The sequence below is a fragment of the Carassius auratus genome, chromosome 22 (assembly GCF_003368295.1).
Source record: "Carassius auratus strain Wakin chromosome 22, ASM336829v1, whole genome shotgun sequence".
NCBI classification, from domain to species: Eukaryota; Metazoa; Chordata; class Actinopteri; order Cypriniformes; family Cyprinidae; genus Carassius; species Carassius auratus.
In genome coordinates, this window is record NC_039264.1 from 9469020 (window position 1) to 9487400 (window position 18381).

The window sequence follows — 18381 nt, forward strand, 5'->3', positions numbered from 1 at the left end:
GATCGCATCTTTTCATTGACTTTGCATGTAAACTACTCGCGCAAATCGTTGAACTCACGTTAAATCCATGATTTATCTTTCCGTCTGATTGATGGCCGTCAGCGGTTGGGTAGAAGACAACAAATCATTCCACGCTTCCTCTTAGAGTCATCAAAACACGCGATTGTTATTGTTTTGGTAATGCGCCCTCTCGTGGCAGGTCCTACAACCTGTACCTTTAAGTTTTATTGAAATGTCTGAAATATCTGGGGAAGAAATGAGTATTGATGACAAAGAGACCCATTCTTGTGTGTGTTTAGAATAATTTCCCAGCTAGCAGTCCAGAGAGACTGCAGGACCTCAAATCTACTGTGGACCTACTAACCAGTATCACATTCTTCAGGATGAAGGTTAGTTGAAATCCCTGATGCTTTGATTGGTCGGTGGGGGGTATTTTTTGTGTAATTTTCATGTGATTTTGTTTTCAATATAATGTTCAGTGATAATTAAAAAAAAAAAAGTTTTTGTTGTTTGTGATGTTTTGTATGATTTTCCTTTTTTCGATTTTATAAAAAAAAAAATCCCATTTTTTTCAGTTTTGTGTTTTTTTTTATATAGTTTTATTAGTTTCCTTTCTGTGCAATTTTCTTTTTTCTTTTTTTGGAATATTTTCTTGTTTCTTACCATTTTCCTACAGTTATCTTTGCTTTGCGGTTTTCGTTTTATTGTCATTTTAATACAATTTTCTTTTTTGTGCAATTTTTTTTTTTGTTCTTTTTTTCATATAATTCTTTTGCAGTTTTATTTTCCACATGGTGTTGTGCTACAGTTTTAGTTTTTTCTATAATTTCTGAATGATTCTTTCTTTTTTAGACCACCTCATTTTGCATACAGTTTTCTATGCAATCGTTCATATCAATCAATTTATCCATCTGAATGAACCATTGACTTTTTTCTCCAGGTCCAAGAGCTCCAGAGTCCTCCTCGTGCCAGCCAGGTAGTGAAGGACTGTGTGAAGGCTTGCCTCAACTCTACCTACGAATACATTTTCAACAACTGCCACGAGCTGTATAGTCGAGAATACCAAACAGACCCGGTAAGTCGACACTTCCTGGACCAGAGACCCTGTTCAGCCCCAGAGCTCTTTGCTACGGGAGCATCCAAGTCATTTTATCAGAGCAGTTCATCCTGCTGCTTTTGTTTATGCGGCTTTGAAGATGTTACAGGCGTCCCTCATAAATATTAAACATGCTTCCTGTTGAATTAAACATCTAACCCTGGGCTACTTACTATATTTTGCTGCAGAGCTTTGCAGGTTTGTTATATATCGTGTTCCCCTGGAGTGGTTGGCATATTTTTGTTTGTTTGTTTGCTGCCATTCCTGCTGTTCGCCTTAGTGGGGTAATTTCTTCCAGAGGTTGGCAGATTATGAAAAGCCATAACATGCTTCAAGCTACCATTTCAAAATGAATTCCTTTTGCAGAAAAAAAACAAAGGTGAGGTTCCTCCAGAGGAACAAGGTCCAAGTATCAAGAATCTAGACTTCTGGTCTAAGCTAATCACCCTCATTGTTTCAATTATTGAAGAGGACAAGAACTCCTACACCCCCTGTCTTAACCAGTGAGTCCGGCACCATTTTATTGCACAAAATGTACATTCATAAACCTTTTGAGGGTCTTAATATTATGTATTTTGGTCCACACAGGTTTCCGCAGGAGCTCAATGTTGGAAAGATCAGCGCAGAGGTTATGTGGAACCTGTTTGCCCAAGATATGAAGTATGCAATGGAAGGTGAGTCGAAGCTAAGAAGCTTTTCTTGATCTATCTAGCCTTTGTATCAATTGATTCTTGGTTTCGTAGACTAGATCCTCATTAAAAAGTTTCAGCTGTAGGTCTGTAATGCTCATAACTTGACTGACTGATGAGATGCAATAAAAAAAAGTTTGCTTCTTAGTTAGATTTTTAGTTAGGAACACGAGCGTGGCAGGATTTCTCACTTATAGCCACTTAAATTTCACACTTGGTGAAAAGTCGACATGTGGTGGAGTTCTTCTCATCTGCTGATTCAGTAGGGGTTCTCCGCTCTGCATAGATGTATTATGTGCTGTTATATCTAGAACTGTTTCATGAAGGGCTTTTGTCTTCACCTCGTGGCTTTCAGAGCACGAAAAGAACCGCTTGTGCAAGAGTGCCGATTACATGAACCTGCACTTCAAAGTAAAGTGGCTTTACAATGAATACTGCAAAGACCTGCCTTTCTTCAAGAGCCGAGTGCCTGAATATCCCACGTGAGTGACTCCAAACGTCTCCCATCTCGCATGCGTATTATCCGAGTCATGTACACTCAAAATGACACTGTGACTGTGGTATGATGGGTAATAGACCTTTAGAGATGATGTTACTCTGCAGGTGGTTTGAGCCATTTGTCATCCAGTGGTTGGACGAGAATGAGGAGGTGTCTCGAGACTTTTTGCACGGAGCCCTGGAGCGTGACAAGAAAGATGGGGTGAGATTTATATCTCTTGCTTTTGGTTCCTTATCTTCAAGGCCATTCTATACAATATGTATATCATCGTTTATATGACAGGTTGTATCGCTGAGTACGAATTCTGTAGAACATCCTGGGTCGCTATGTTCGAAGAGGCTGGCAAACTGTGTAAGAACATACCTCGCAGTGGGGTGTAAGTTGTACCCATTGGGCGCAAGAGCCCCCCAAAGTTGCCCCATAGACATACTATGGCAAAGGAACAGAGCACATCTGTTTTCTATGCCCTTATAACCATTGCTGAGCAACCTAGCAACCCAAATATGATATTGTATATGATATATGATAATGATATATGTTGGCAGAGGCATGGTGAGTTGGTTTATATCATTCATAATGGCAATCAGCCTCTGAAGTATCACCATTTGCAACTGCCAAGCCACTCCTTAACAACCAAACAGAAGTACCCTAGCACCCATTTTGCAAGACCTGTATATTCTGCATCAGAGCATCGACATATATATATATACAGCACACGTACATATATTACATAAACAAAAACTTTTTATTGATGATTAATCGCAATTAATTGTTTGACAGCACTATCTAGTTATTATTATTATATTAAAATATATAAAAGACCATTGAGTAAGTTAAAACATATCTTTGCATGTCTTATTGAATCTGCTAACACTTTAGTTTATTGGTAACACTTCATTTTTACATATAGTTTGACTATTGCTTTAATACTAGTAAAAGTAATTCCTAGAATCTCTAAGAAAATTTCAAAGCAAAACTGTAAATTTACTGTAAAGCTATACTTAGCATTTAGCTTAGCAGCTGTAATAAGTTACAGTTACAGACCTCATGCTCCCAGCCAGACATGTCAAAATTTGATGAATGGGTGCCCTCTGGAGCACCTCAGCATGTTCCTGAGCCAATAAGAACACTCTTTAGTTCATTACTTTCACTGAGCCCTCTTTGGGAACCTGCCACAGTCTCACCTCGACCCAATTATTTCCAGACGAAAGAGCTCACGCCTGACGTCTGGCCGCAAATTGCTTGCGCGGTCTCTCGTGCCTTCTATTCTAAAACTTTTTCTGACTTGCAATCCAACTCTTTCTTTCCTCCAGTATCAGCAAAACTTCAGAGCACGCTCTCTTCTCCTGTTCGGTAGTGGACGTCTTCTCGCAGCTTAATCAGAGCTTCGAGATCATTAAGAAGCTGGAGTGTCCAGACCCACAGATCGTGGGACACTACATGAAGAGATTTGCCAAGGTTCCACGTGATCATTCCATTAATTTATTTTGTAAATCTGTTCGTTTTAGCCAAGTGGCACAATGTGAGAGTTTATGTATGTCTTTTAAGAATATCGCTTGTCAGTTACTAAAAAATTTCATCGGCGAGCAAATGTCAAGTGCTTAGCTTAGATTTTGGTCGTGAGCTTTGGTTGCAGATTTCTGTAAGCATGATCAGTATGGATCATGTGAAGAATGTTAGCTTAGCAAAAATTAATATTGACCTTCATGGTCATCTGTGAAATAGTTAGCATTTTCATTAGACTTGTTTTAACATGCTCTCCTTACCCCACAGACCATTAGCAATGTTCTGCTGTCCTATGCGGATATTATCTCAAGAGACTTTTCCCCAACCACTGCACCAAGGAGAAAGTGGTAATAGTCTAAAAATCCCTTTGGAATCAGGTTTATATTTTTGAAATAGTTGCTTATATCCTGAATCTATCTCATTTGTTTTGTTTCTGTTTTCCATTGATTTTAGAATGCAAAGGATGGCGCTGTCAAGGTATATTGATCTGAAATGGGTAGAAAATGCCCTGCAGCTTTTTGGTGGTTGAGTTAGTCTTGTGTTGAATTTCATGCATTTTAACAAAGTGTTTTTGCTTCCCACAGCCATGCATCCTCATCAATAATATCCAGCAGCTAAGGGTACAGCTTGAGAAGATGTTTGAGGCCATGGGTGGCAAAGATGTAAGTGAACCACAAATATCCCAATATTATGGTTTGCTTCTTGAGCAAAGACCTACAACCTTCTGAGAACCTGGTCAAGTTCTGCCGATCTTGACCTTTGATTTTTGCTCCTTTCAGTTGAACGTTGAAGCTAGCGACATCTTGAAAGAACTCCAGGTGAAGCTCAACAATGTTTTGGATGACCTTGCAAGGATCTTTGCCACAAGGTGAGGCACCAAGGGATCAGGAAGAAGTAGATTTTTTGTTCTATTCTTGGAGTAACATCTGTTCTCCACCCACTAGTTTCCAACCAAACATTGAAGAAAATGTCAAGCAGATGGGTGACATACTTAGCCAGGTGAAGGGGACAGGAAACGTGCCAGCAAGTGCTTGCAGCAGCGTGGCACAGGATGCCGACAACGTCCTCCAGCCCATCATGGACTTCCTTGACAGCAAGTAAGATGCTAATCACTAGATTTAGACACTTTCTTGGACATTTCACACCTCTTTTTCACTCTTAACCTTTTTCCTCATCAGCCTCACGCTGTTTGCCAAGATCTGTGAGAAGACAGTGTTGAAGCGAGTGCTGAAGGAGCTTTGGAAGCTGGTGATGAACACAATGGAGAAGACGATTGTTCTGCCACCTTTGACTGACCAAACGGTAAATGAACGGTTTAGAATTGAATTAAGAAAAGACTTTTGAGACGCACCTCGCGTAGAAATCATTTTATATAAATGCCAAAAGCGTTGTGTTTTCTGCTATGGATCATGAAGACTCTGAACAACTGGAAATGTATCTCCTCATGGCCAAACAAAACATGTCCCTTTCCAAAAATCAAATCACCACAAAAGACATCATCTTTCCTCTCTAAAAAACTTTGGGAGTGCACCATATCATTCAAGCACCTCTCGAGACTGCTCTCTGGTCCTGTAGTCACACAGTTGCACATTTCATGTACTGTAATCTTGACTAAAAAGTTTATTCAAGCATATTTTTATATATTTGAATGCTAGTTAATTTTTGAGAGCATTTCTACAGGAACAGAGACAACTTACTGTTTTTAATTTGTCTTGATATAACTGTGTATTTTTGTTTGTATTTGTTTATTTTGACAAAAGAGACCCACATCAGTTCTTTCAACGAATGTACATTTGAACGGGAGACATCTCCCTATTGGCCTAGTTAACCATTTGCCAAACAATGTTATGCTAAAGGCCAAAAATTTAAGTCGTAATTCACTCAAAATGTAAATCCTCTCATGTAAATCACCCTCGTTCCAAACCAGTATGACTTTCTTGAATCTATGAATTCACTTTGTCCAGTCTTTGTCCTGTTGGGTCAACGTCCTGCAGAGTTAAGCGCCATTTGTCCCAGAAAATCCATATCTGCAAATCATGAAAACCTCGATTAGCTGGTTCAGGTGTGAGGTTTGGCGCTAAACTCTACAGGACAGTGGCCTTCCAGGAGCAGCCCCGTCTATGGAAGTTCATGTTCATGCTGCTCTTTTTCTTACAATGAAGGTGCTTTCATACTCCAAAAGAATATTATAAAAGTGGCCTATATGACCTATGTACTTTATTCTAGGTATTCTGAAGTTTTGAAGCCTACAGTGCCTTTGTGAAAGGAATTAAACAAAGTCGTTATTCATTGGAAACACCGACTTTGAATATGCAGCTACTGCAAATTTTAATTCTCGACTGTTCCTCAATTTGCTTCAGAAGTTTAATTATAGTGCATAAGTCATATGGAATACATTCATGTTACCAAGGTTATTTTCGTAAACGAAAACTGAAATGAAGACTAAAACTATCAGTTAAAAAACATTTTCGTTAACTGAAATAAAATGTAAAATTTACTAAAACTAAAACTAAACGAAACTTGCAACAGTTATTGAAAAACTAACTGAAATAAAATAATAATTATCAAAAATAAGTATTAGTTTTCGTAATTAATAATCTCTCATCCCGTATCGTAAAATCTGACATGGTTTAGTTTAAAACCAAATAGGCTGTATAATTAATTTACCTGTAGATGGCGCTTTATGCATGTGAGGTTACGACAGAAATGAATTATGGCAGGGGGTAGGGAACGACAGAGCAATGTTTGGGACTATTTCGAATTTGATTCCGAAACAGGAAAAAGCAAATGCATTGTCACGCTGATTAAAACACTTTGTGGTATTTCTATCAAGAGTTAACTGTAAACTGTGCAAACATTACATTTTGCTGAAATTAAATGTCTTGCTTTGCTTTCTTTGGTACACTGGAAGTGTTCTGTTAGCTGCTAAACTACAATTACTAGAACTATAACTGAAACTAAATAAAATAAAAACTAAATAGAAATGTGTTTGCAAAATAAAAACTAAACTAAAACTAACAAAACCATTCATGAAACGAACTAAAACTCAACTTCAATTTAAAGAAAATGTAAAAACTGTATTAAAATAAAACTAATTTAAAAAAGCAAAACTATAATAATTTTGCATGTTACTTTGTTTATGTCCATTTTGACATCCCCTGGTCCATATCCACTTTCACTGTGTGGAAAAGAACAGCTTGAACATTCAACAAAATTTCTCTTTTTGTGTTTTACGGATGAAAGAACATCACACAGGTTTGGAACGCAACGAGGTAGAGATTTTTCATTTTTGGCTGAATTATTCATCCACAATGGGCCTGTTTTAGTCCCTCAGCCAAGCACAGACCTTGGGACCTTGTAATATCGTATCAGGCCTGAAGCCAGTCCTGTAAAATGAATGTTAATGCTTCTTTTGATTTGATGTGGGGCTCTTTGTAGCTTCACTGACCCTTCTCTCTGGTTATTACATTCTCGCTCTCCCCCCGCTCCACCTCCACAGATGATAGTAAGTACCAGAGCACTTTTGTCTGTGCGTCTGTGTGTCCTGCAGTCCGTCCATGCCGGGTGACCCCCTTTCCACCACCTCCTTCTGCTCTGTGTGGCTGCCAAGTCCCTTCCTCTTGTCCAATGCATCCTCATTCGTCTGTCACGTCTTTCTCTCCTTCTCCCGCTGTCTCTTTCTTCTCTTCTTCATCCATTTCCTCTCCTTTCCCCTGGTCACCTCAGTGGTCTGTATACCTGAGGTGGCTGTAGCATGGTGCATTTCCTAATTGACTTGGACAAGGCCCTTTTCCGCCCCAGCAAAACTTCCAATCTGATGTCTGCCCCACGTCTGACTGCCAACCCCTTCCTCTACTCATTCTCCTGGAAATGAGGCTCTTTCGCTACCAGTCTAGTGGCCGTCGTGGGTCTAATATCTGGGTGATGTTAACTGGTTTCAGGTGGTCCACCCTCCCCTTCTCTGTTTGAAACCTCTCCTCTGTGGGTCGTTGCTTGCGTCTGATCTTCACCTCAACTCCCGAGCCTCTATTTTTTTAGTCTCTGCAGACATTATTCTGTCAATCTGTTTGGTTTTTGCGTGTTGTTGTACCAAAATAGGCCTTTTGGAACCCCGAGGTCTCAGACTGATGTGTTTTCTGGGATATTATTTTTTACTTTTCCCCCTTATTCTCAGGCTCGAGAAATGTTCTTTTAACAATCTTTTAACAATGTAGTCTATTAATTTGTTGTTTGTTAAAAACTGTGTCGCCATTTTACGGTGCAAATATTGTTTTTTTTTGCTCTGCCTTTTTATGTGATGTTACAATCCATTAGCTTTCAATTGAAGATGTTTTCATCTCTTTTGTTTCTAGAATTGCCTTGAAAGATTTCATAGTTTTCATATTTGACTAGTTTAGTTAGTGCATTAGATTACACAGAACACAAAAATCTGAATTAAATATTAATTAGGAGAATGGATTTAAACCACTTTAAAGAGATAGTTCATCCAAAAAATCAAAAGTCTGTCGTCATATCCAAATAGAAATTCTTTTCATCTGCCGTAGCTTTAAAATATCATTAACGTATATTCAAATATGGCTCACAAAAACTGCCCTGCAGCGGTTTTAACATCAATTAAGCGATGGGATTTCAATCTTTTTTTTTTATCACGGACCAAAATATTACCATCCTTTCACAAGAGAATACATATATTTTTTTTTTATTTTTTTTTTTTTTGGATGAGCTGTCCATTTAACAACAAACTGAAAACATGTTTTTTTAATAATATTATTTTTTTATTTTTCATAATTTGCCTCTAACTGAAATGATGCGATTGGCCTTTTAGTCTGATGGTTAATCAATAATGGGCAGCCTATTAAAGAGTGCCAAGTCCAATTCTCCAATTAATCACACCTTCCCTTTCTTCACAGGGCAGGGTGAAGCTTGCTTGTCACAGTGATGTAAGGACTGAATCCCCATTTAGCTCAATGTGTCCTGTCTATCTCTCTCTCTCTCTCTCTCTCTCTCTCTCTCTCTTTCATGTCTTCTTTGTGTGACTTGGGTCCCTCTGTTGAAACAAACCGGTGGAAGCAGTGTTTTTTTGTTTTACCCCTTGTTTTCAATGCAGTTGTGGGTTTCCCTATAGACTCACACCTATGTGCAAATCCTCACATAGTTTATTCCAGGTGCTCGGACATCCCAGGTTAAATAATGCATGCATGACAGTCGCTTTAGACTTCGATGTCCATGATGGTCTAAACGACTGTTTCTTTTTGCGATGTCAGAAATACAGTACTATTTCTGTACACTAACGGTTTAATTTTCCAAGAAGGACTGCATTGTATACATTTGTATAATGTTATAACGGCATAATAAGGTGCACAAGCCTCATTCACTTAGTGATATATCCAAAGATTAGAGTATCGGCCAATCGTAGATACTAGATATATCACCTGAGTGGTGTTGTTCGGGCTGTGGACCTACCTAAACCTTTCAACTCTTGTCTCTGTCTTCTGTATGTAGCTAGTTTCCCGTCTCATGTTGCACAAACAGTAAAGTGTCGATGCGTGGCTGTGTGCAAGCGTGTTTGGGGGTGGCGGGGCACGCTGGGATTGTGCGAGTGCCTGTGTCTGACGTTTAAAACCGTCTGTTTCTGACCTCTGTGACGTGCCATTTCTGTCTACAACCTTGCTGAACTCGGTGACCTGACTAATTGTCTTTCTGTTTTTCTCACTTCCTCCATTTTTTTTTCTTTTCTTTTTCTTCTTCTTCTTCCTCCAGGGCACTCAACTTATATTCAATGCAGCTAAGGAACTCGGTCAGCTCTCCAAGTTGAAGGTATGAAGGTTTTTACATTTCTCTTCACTTTTAAAGTGAGTGTGGCATAAGATAAGCTAGGATTGCTTTAACTCAGGGTTAAATGAACCTGACTTAACAATTTGAATTGTAAAAAGATCATTGTTGTATTTTGTTCTTATAAAATGTTGTCCTTTTTGTAGGAGCATATGGTTCGTGAAGAGGCCAAGGCACTGTCCCCTAAACAGTGTGCAGTGATTGAGTTAGCACTGGATACTATAAAGGTGGGTAAAGAGCTGAATGTCAGTGTAAAGACTGTGTCTACTGATTTGTGACAACAATAGTGGGTTTTTAAATATAGTGTAAATGTGGCTTTTTTTTCTAATAGTTTCCTTCTACTACACTAGAATATGAATTTCTTTCCATTTACATTTTTTTCATTCTGTTACATAAATATGTGTTTCATTTGCACTACGTATAGCACTATCCTTCCTCGTAATATTCAATTTACACTCCAGTCAATCTTTTGCCCTTTACCACATTCAGTGGATTGTCTTTGTACCTTGAGATGTAGAGGAGAATATATTCTAGATTTTTTGTTTTATGTAAAAAATGTCCTTCTATCCCAGTTTAATAAGTAGAGACAACTATAAATAGCCATTCGTAGGTTGTTTCCAGCGATTAAGCATGAAATTAATCAACCGTAGCTTTTCTAGTGCTATCACAGCATCGCTCTTGTTTGTTTGAGCATCCTGACCAGCCAGACACAGCAACATTGTCTCAAGCTATTTCTTCTATTTTGTGGTTTTCTAGCAATACTTCCATGCTGGAGGTGTGGGGCTGAAGAAGACGTTCCTGGAGAAAAGTCCAGATCTGCTGTCCCTGCACTACGCCCTGTCCCTCTACACTCAGGCCACTGACAAACTCATCAAGACCTTTGTTCAGTCCCAGAATACACAAGGCAAGGCTCTTCCAGACATCTCGCTGTCTATAAATATCAATTACTTGTTCCAAACACCTCTTCTCAACCTTGGCAGAACATCAGGCCAAATGTATTGTTTGCAGTTAAAGGGATGGTCCACCCAAACATTTAAATTCTGTCATTAATTACTCACCCCCATGTCGTTTCAAACCTGTGAGACTTTTGTTCGTCTCCGTAACACAAAATTCAATATTTTTGATGAAATCCGAGAGCTCTCTGACCCTGCTTAGACAGCAATGCAGCTACAACGTTCGAGGCCAAGAAAGACAGTAAGAACACTGTTAAAATAGTTCATGTGACAACGTTGGTATAACCGTAATTTTATGAAGCTATGAAAATACATTTTGTGTGCAAAGAAAACAAAAATAATGACTTTTTTTGTTGTTGTTGTTGTTGTTGTTTGCATTTTTCTATTTGAATAGATGTGTTTTTCATTGAAGGTTCTATTATCAGTATAAGACTATTTAGAATTAAATATGTAACATGTCAATTATTATTATTTAAAAATATAGTTTTCTTTACTTTAAAAATAAACAGCTTTTCCATATTTGTTTATTTATTTAGCTTAATCTGGTCTCCATCTTTCCTTCTCTCCTTCACACACTTTGGGAATCCTGACACACTTTAGATGGAGATGCCCCTGGCAGAGTCATTTTAATAGATAATCCTTTAAAATGTAATTAGGGTAAACGTCACTGCTTCATTTAAGTATTTAAACACATATGAAAGCAAGTTTGTGTGTTCTTTCTTTCTTTTTTGTCTGTCTGTCTTTCTTTCCATCTCTCAAATCCTCTTCACTATGTGCTCTCAATTTCTCTCTGTATTTTTCTGCGTCCTCTCCTTCTCTTTCACCAGTTCATGGAGGGAAGGGGGTAAGGTTCACCCATAGTGAAGACGTGTACCCAGAGAAGGGTACGTTCATATGGGGCCCGGTGCTCCTGACGACCAACAACCAATCAGTGATCCACCCAAATCAGATCATGCACCTCCCATTCCAACGGGCCAATCGCATGCCCCACAACCACCCAAATGTTTCCCCAGAAAGGGCCTTGCATGTATGAGTACCTGGGAAGAACATGCTGTATGTTCACATACATTGGTCTGAAATGTATCTTGACGCTACAGCAGCAAGAAAGCCCAGGATGAAGTGTGTTTTGAATGGCAGTGAATGAGGAATGCACACACTTCTGCAGTGTGAGAGGCGCATGTGTGCACTGCGGATGACGAGCCACGAGTGAGAGACCGTGACGAAACGTGACTTTCCGAGCACTGAACCACATTGTCTAATGTAGATGTGACATTCATTTCGACTGACTCGGCTTGCCCGCATGCAGGGTCTGTTCTGCTGCTCAGCGCGATCTTCCCTCGCGACCACGCAACGTGGTTTCCCTCCCTTAGGCTCAGTCTAACAAGACAACCCTCCCTCAGCCAATCAGAGTTTGTTCCTGAGGTCAGGTGATGAGCTTTCTGTCAGTGGAGGTCAGTGAGGTTTGAGATGCCCGAGTCTATTTTACTTGATTTGATTATTAGGTTAAAGATGTATTATTTTCAAAGACATAAGAGACAAAAGGACATTTTGTTTTTTGATTACAATACATTTGATTAATATTACAATACAACATTTGAAAATCTGAAATATGAGGGTGCAACAAATCAAAAAAATGACAAAATCACCTTTAAAGTTGTCCAAAAGACGTTCTTAGCAATGCATATTACTAATCAAACATTTAGTTTTGATATATTTACAGTAGGAAATTTACTAAATGTCTTCATGAAACATGATCTTTCAGTAATGTCCTAATGATTATTGGCATAAAAGAAAAAATCGATAATTTTCACCCATATGATACATTTTTGGCTATTGCTACAAATACACCCCAGCTACTTAAGGTCCAGAGTCACAAATATATATTATTTTACTCACTTTATTTTTGTTTTGTTGACTTTCGTGGTGAAATACGACCTGGACATTTCTTGACGGTTTTCGTGACATTTACCCAGTTGCTCTTTGGTTGGAAGTAATCATAAAATGCTACGTCGACAGCATCAGCATTACCGTTAGTTCAAGCTTTTTCAGATCCCTGCTTGCTCAGACGGTTCTGCTCTGAGGAAACTGCATTATCAGCCTGTTTCTCTGACAAGCGCACACATATAACAGATGCCGAAAGAAAAGCATCTATTTTTTTATTATTACTATTTGATTGCAGCTGACCTAGATTCTGTGGAAAGATCTAGCCATTTAATTCGCTTTCAGCTAAGTGACTTCATCAGAGGCATCATTAATCAAAGGTGTTTATAAAAAAGAAAGCAAATAACTTACAATCATAAATGCATAAGATTTGTTTGTAAATATCATCCATACTTTAGGACAAAGGACTCAGCACTTTCCATTAGTGTGAATGAATGGAGATGTGTGGGAATGGATGTGGTTTTCCGCATGTACCTGCTTGCATTTAAAACCAAGTGAAAGACAGATGTTCTCCTTGTCTTCTCCTTCCTATGAATGACTGGACCAACGGACTGCACTCCCCCTTCCCCATCATGGTTATAAACCCTTCATGAGACACCAGAAATGAAGTGTGAGCACAGATGGTACACTCATGCTAATCTGAGGAAACACACTTCTCTCTGTATCGTAAACAGTTTGTTGCAGAAGAATCCTGTGAGGCATTACTTTATTTCGGTTGTCTGTGTATTGTGAGCTGATTTCATTGATTATTTCAGGTCATGGCAGATTGTTGACAGTTCATGTAGACATGAGTTTGCTAACTTGCTATTTTTTGTTAGCTGTAAAAAGCCGTTAGCGATGTACACGGACAGCGGAATAAAGTGTTCCCAATTTTGTGCCTGAACAAGCCTCACAAATTCAGATTAGAGATGTGTTGCAAGGATCACTTGTTCAGTCATTTTCAGAGCTTAATTGCATCCTGCGCAGTGCTATACGATTTTTTTTTTAAAGTTCGTTAATGTATCACCCCAATTAAATAAAGTCAATTTGTTAATCTCACTGCTTTTTGAATTTTTGAAATGGAAATTAGCGGCTGTCAAAATTCTGTGCTGAATGAAATTAACATTTGAACTCGATCGATACAATAATATGCTCTGAATTTGTATTTAAGAAGTGTTCCAACATAGAAGACCAGCTTGAAAATCTCTTCGTATTATTAATGATCTCTCAAGCCAGGTTCAACGCCATTACTGTTTAAACGTTTTTGTCATCCAATCAGTTTAAAGCATGCATTGCCTCTGTATGACTCTGCGGTAACTGAATTCATAGAGGAAGTTATTAGAAGTTCCTTTGAGCCATACCGATGCAAAGACGGCTATGGAGTCTTGACTTGTCTCGTCTTGTCTGCAGGTACTGGTGTTGATGATGCAGTTGGAGAGGTGTCTATCCATGTGGAGATCTTCACTCATCCAAATACTGGAGAGCACAAAGTCACAGTGAAGGGTACGTATTGTTTCTTGATGTGCAACTGAAGCCTGTTGTTTGCATTCCTCCTTGAGCGTAAATTTTGAACAAAGTAATTTCATCAGGTTGGGTAAAACTCACTGGTGGAGTTCTTTTAAAGAAGCCTCAATGACTTTAAAACCCTGGTGTTTTTAAGGTTCTTCCAAGAGTCTCTACAGGTTGCATCTTGTAAGTTCTTTTGAGAACCTTTTTCAAAAATGTCTCAACTCTTTGCTGCAGAGATTAGTTCCAATCTAACCTGAAACATTCTAGCGGTCCTGAAGACATTGATTAATTTGTTCAGGTGTGTTTGATTATGATTGGACTTAAACTCTGCAAGAAAGTGGACCTGAAGGGCCATAGTTGAGAAACCCTGGGTTTCTCGAGGTTCTCCTTGTGTGCCAATCTTGGTAGCTAAATTTTTGCAGGGGGAATGTGAAAATGATGAGGGTACATGAGGGTTCCTCAGAATGGAACACTGGCAGAACCCTCTAGAAAACCAATGGCAATTGGACAGTGATGTTCTTATGGGTTCCATTTTCTAAGTTCTTTCAAAAATTAAAGGGTGGTCCTCCTAGAGGTTCCCCAATGATTCTTCAAGTTTGCTGATCTTAACAACCACAAATGGTTTGCAGTGGTTACACTATAAAAAAGAAAATGTATGCAAGGCTCCACTTTGGTTCCTTAGATCACCACACTGGAGACACTTCTGGAAAACCTCTAGGAGGCATTGTTAAGTGCCTCAAAACCTTTCCAACATGGGACGACTCGTTGACATTCTGTAGAGTTCTTGCATATACTTACGGGTTCCATTTTGTAAGTTCGTTGCAGAACTTGGCTTTCGCAAAGGGTGAATTGAAATTCTTGAATAACTGGCATACTTCTTACATTATAATTGGTATTTCCTATGGCATATGACAAATAGTAAATAATTGTAAATAATTTTTACACATCTCAGGGACAATTTCATATCACTAAAGGTAAATGCCTCCCATAACATAAGTCCACATGACACCAAGGCTCTGCTCTAGAAGTTTTGGGATGTAGTGCAGAATGTGGACTGTTATTATGGTGACTTTCTATTGGTCCTTCAGAAATCATTTGAATATACAAATTCACTGCTTGAGAAACATTTCTGATAATTATCAATGATAATTAAAAACAGCTGTGCTGTTTTACCAAAAACAGTTTTCAGTATTGATAATAACAAGAACTAATAGTAATAACTGATCACAAATAATTTTTAACAAATAAATTCAGCCTTCTTTAAATAGATAAATGAATAAATAAATAAAAATTCTTATTTCAAACATTTGATTGTCAGGGTGTATATAAAATAACACATGTGATCTAAATAGCAAATTAAGTTTTTATTAGGTTATCAGGCCTACATACCACTTTTCTAATCATGGCACTTGAAAGCGAAAGTCTAATCGTATTTTACTTTTTTGAATTATAATTTTTTTTTTGTACAAATTTTCTCAGACACGTGAAATTACAGAAGAAAGTCTGGATAGACGTTTACAAACAGTCACTGTTATCTTATATTGTGAGGAATAATGTAAATTAGATTAAGAAATTTGAAAAGGCCAATAGTTTGCATCCCTAAAAAAATTATCGTTTATAATTTTTTTTTATTATTGTAAACAGTTGACAAATATTGCTGAATTGTATCATCGTGTTTAGCTACTTACATCTTACCTCGTCAGCTCGCTTTCAAGTGGCGCACAGCTCAGCTCCATGACAATTAAATCCCGCCTTCAAACGTTTCAAACATTTTGATATTGACAAACACTTTTGAACTGCTGCAGTGAGCCAGAGCGTGCTAAATTAATTTGAATGTTTGACTCAAGTGGGCCACGCCACAAGGTCCATTCATCCGGGCCGATGTAGGGATATAGACAATGTACATTTATTGTGAAGGGAAGTTGAACAGCTCAATGTAATTTTCTCTTAGTGGTGGCTGCGAATGACCTGCGGTGGCAGACTTCTGGGATTTTCCGGCCCTTCGTAGAGGTCTACATCATTGGCCCCCATCTCAGTGATAAGAAAAGAAAGTATGCCACCAAGTCCAAGAACAACAGCTGGGCTCCCAAATACAATGAGACCTTTACATTGTGAGTGACATGCACTTGCATTTTAGTTTCTGCATACCACATTTTACGCAACATTTCCTGTATAAAACCCAATCCTGCTTCTTTTTCAAAGCACACTGAGTAACGAAGTGGGTCCGGAGTGCTATGAGCTGCAGGTGTGCGTGAAAGACTACTGCTTTGCACGAGAGGACCGCACTGTTGGCATGGCAGTACTGCAGCTGAAGGACGTAGCACCACGGGGTAGCGTAGCATGCTGGCTACCGCTAGGTAAACGCATTCACATGGACGAAACCGGCCTGACCGTACTACGAATCCTGTCCCAGCGCAACAACGACGACGTCGCGAAAGAATTCGTCAAGCTTAAATCCGACCAGCGCTCTGCTGAGGAGGGGCGGAGCTAAGACCAGGATGAAGCTAGTGAGGCGTGGTAACTTTGATGTAAACACTGCCCCCTGATGTTCAGATGTTGCACTAGCACATAGAAAAAAAATACACAAGACGTATTTATCTTGGTTCTTCACTTTAATGACCAACCGTTTACACGACAAAGCAGTTATATATTTGTATTCAGTGCACTGCCATTAGAATTGCCAGGAAGGGCTTGTTTAACAAGCACAGGATATTGTATCTCTTAAATACTTGATATTTGTGATGTCTTTGATTTTTCATATTTGAAGACAAAAGCTTGCCAGTAGGTACAACACATATTTATCGATTTATTCCGAAAAACATTAATATATATATATATATATATATATATATATATATATATATATATATATATAATATTTTGTCAATCATTCCTGCACCCTTCGAAGGGTGTCTTAATGTCAGGGTCCCGTTTGTCCACTTTGTCCAGTTCAGCCCTTAATAGGGACCAAACCCCCTTATGGGTCAGACTTTAATGTTATGCAATCGTTTAGAAGCACAAGTAAATGACGAAAAAAACAGACCTACAACCAAACACACCTCTGAAAGCAGAGTGGTTGCTTTTTCATGCAGTAAGAAAATGTGTGACATTATTTTTAAGGGGGCGCCACTCGCAGGAAATCCTACGAATTCTACTTACTGTACAAATACAAGATACTTCGATGCGTCGCACATCTAGATTCAATCACAGGGCCACCTCTGTCCTGTCTTTTGTGTGTTTTGCGATCCGAGTACGAGTGCCTGTGCGGTTCACCCAGTGTTTGTCAGTGGCATGAGTAGGCACTACGGTTTATAAACCACGATGTATAGATTGACAAACACTGCTTGTGTTAGAGACACCAGAGCTGCCTGTTTCAGTGAAATTTCACTTTATAACCTCACGTTTATATGTCATACCGCTTCAGACCATTCCACACAAAATGGGACTCTTTTTCCCCACTCACTGGATTCTCACTTTAAAAGAATCACAGACGTCGAGAGTCGCTCCTATAGAGTTTCATAGTAAGCGCTGATGAATCCGGCCATTTTACTGCCAAACCATCCATCATATCAGAAAAGCACAAGAGATATGCGTTATAATGTGGGTTAAACACTATATATCCATTCATTCCCTACGCTAAACCGTGGAATGGATCTACTTGCAAAAATCCGAGGTGAAGTTATCTAGATAGAGTCGCTTGTTAAAAAGTAAGCAATGAAGCACCTTGCGCTACAGCCATTTCACTCTATTATGTCTCTGAAAATAGTCTATGCATCTGTTCTAGGAGTTATAAGTGATCAACAGCCTTGGATTGTTTACGTCGTGAACCCTCTGCGCGAACCGCAGCTGCAAACTTCCCTGTCGTTTTGTTTTTCAGCCTGAATCCTTTCATGGTGAGTGTTGTGATATTGAACACTAGGGTTCTGCCGCAGGAAATGGCGTTAATGAATGTTGAATTGACTGCAGAGTGGAAAATAGAATCTGCTTTAATTTGGATGGTAGGATTTCAGATATTAAAGCCGTGTGTTGCTGTCTGTGAATAATAATATTACAGGATACAGTCGCGAGCATGTAAAACGAGACGAAGCACACGCAGACACAAGTGCACACGGATCCCAGTAACTGGACATGCACCCAAACAGTGACTCCTTGCCTGTAAATAAGAAGCAGTGCATGTTGGGAAAGATTCTTCTTTGTGCCAGCATGCACCTTTGATGTGATATTCAACTGTTGTCTTGATTTGTCATTTATTTTGGGTATTATTTTCTATTTTCGGAAGGCTTGTGAATATATAAATATGTATTACTGATGTGTAGTGGTACAGAGTTATTATTAGCATGAGAGATTTTTTTATACAAAGATGTTTCTAATTTTCGT

At 38.8% G+C, this 18381-nt stretch overlaps 1 protein-coding gene and 1 long non-coding RNA gene across 2 annotated transcripts; both read left to right on the top strand.

The window, feature by feature from the left end:
- The first annotated feature begins 63 nt into the window (after positions 1-63).
- Positions 64-1075, top strand: LOC113039636 (uncharacterized). Its single transcript, XR_003275055.1, has 2 exons — positions 64-389; positions 941-1075. It is a non-coding gene; the product is annotated as an uncharacterized LOC113039636 (long non-coding RNA).
- A 121-nt stretch (positions 1076-1196) lies between these two features.
- Positions 1197-16815, top strand: LOC113040482 (protein unc-13 homolog A-like). Its single transcript, XM_026198810.1, has 22 exons — positions 1197-1205; positions 1463-1599; positions 1685-1770; positions 2141-2267; positions 2389-2485; positions 2595-2635; positions 3598-3742; positions 4102-4137; positions 4244-4267; positions 4375-4452; positions 4570-4658; positions 4735-4887; positions 4969-5092; positions 7290-7295; positions 8701-8730; positions 9551-9607; positions 9769-9849; positions 10379-10526; positions 11403-11459; positions 13906-13998; positions 15956-16115; positions 16207-16815. Exons 1-22 carry the CDS (start codon positions 1197-1199, stop codon positions 16493-16495), a joined length of 2067 nt encoding a protein of 688 aa, XP_026054595.1. The 3' UTR covers positions 16496-16815.
- Positions 16816-18381: the final 1566 nt, after the last annotated feature.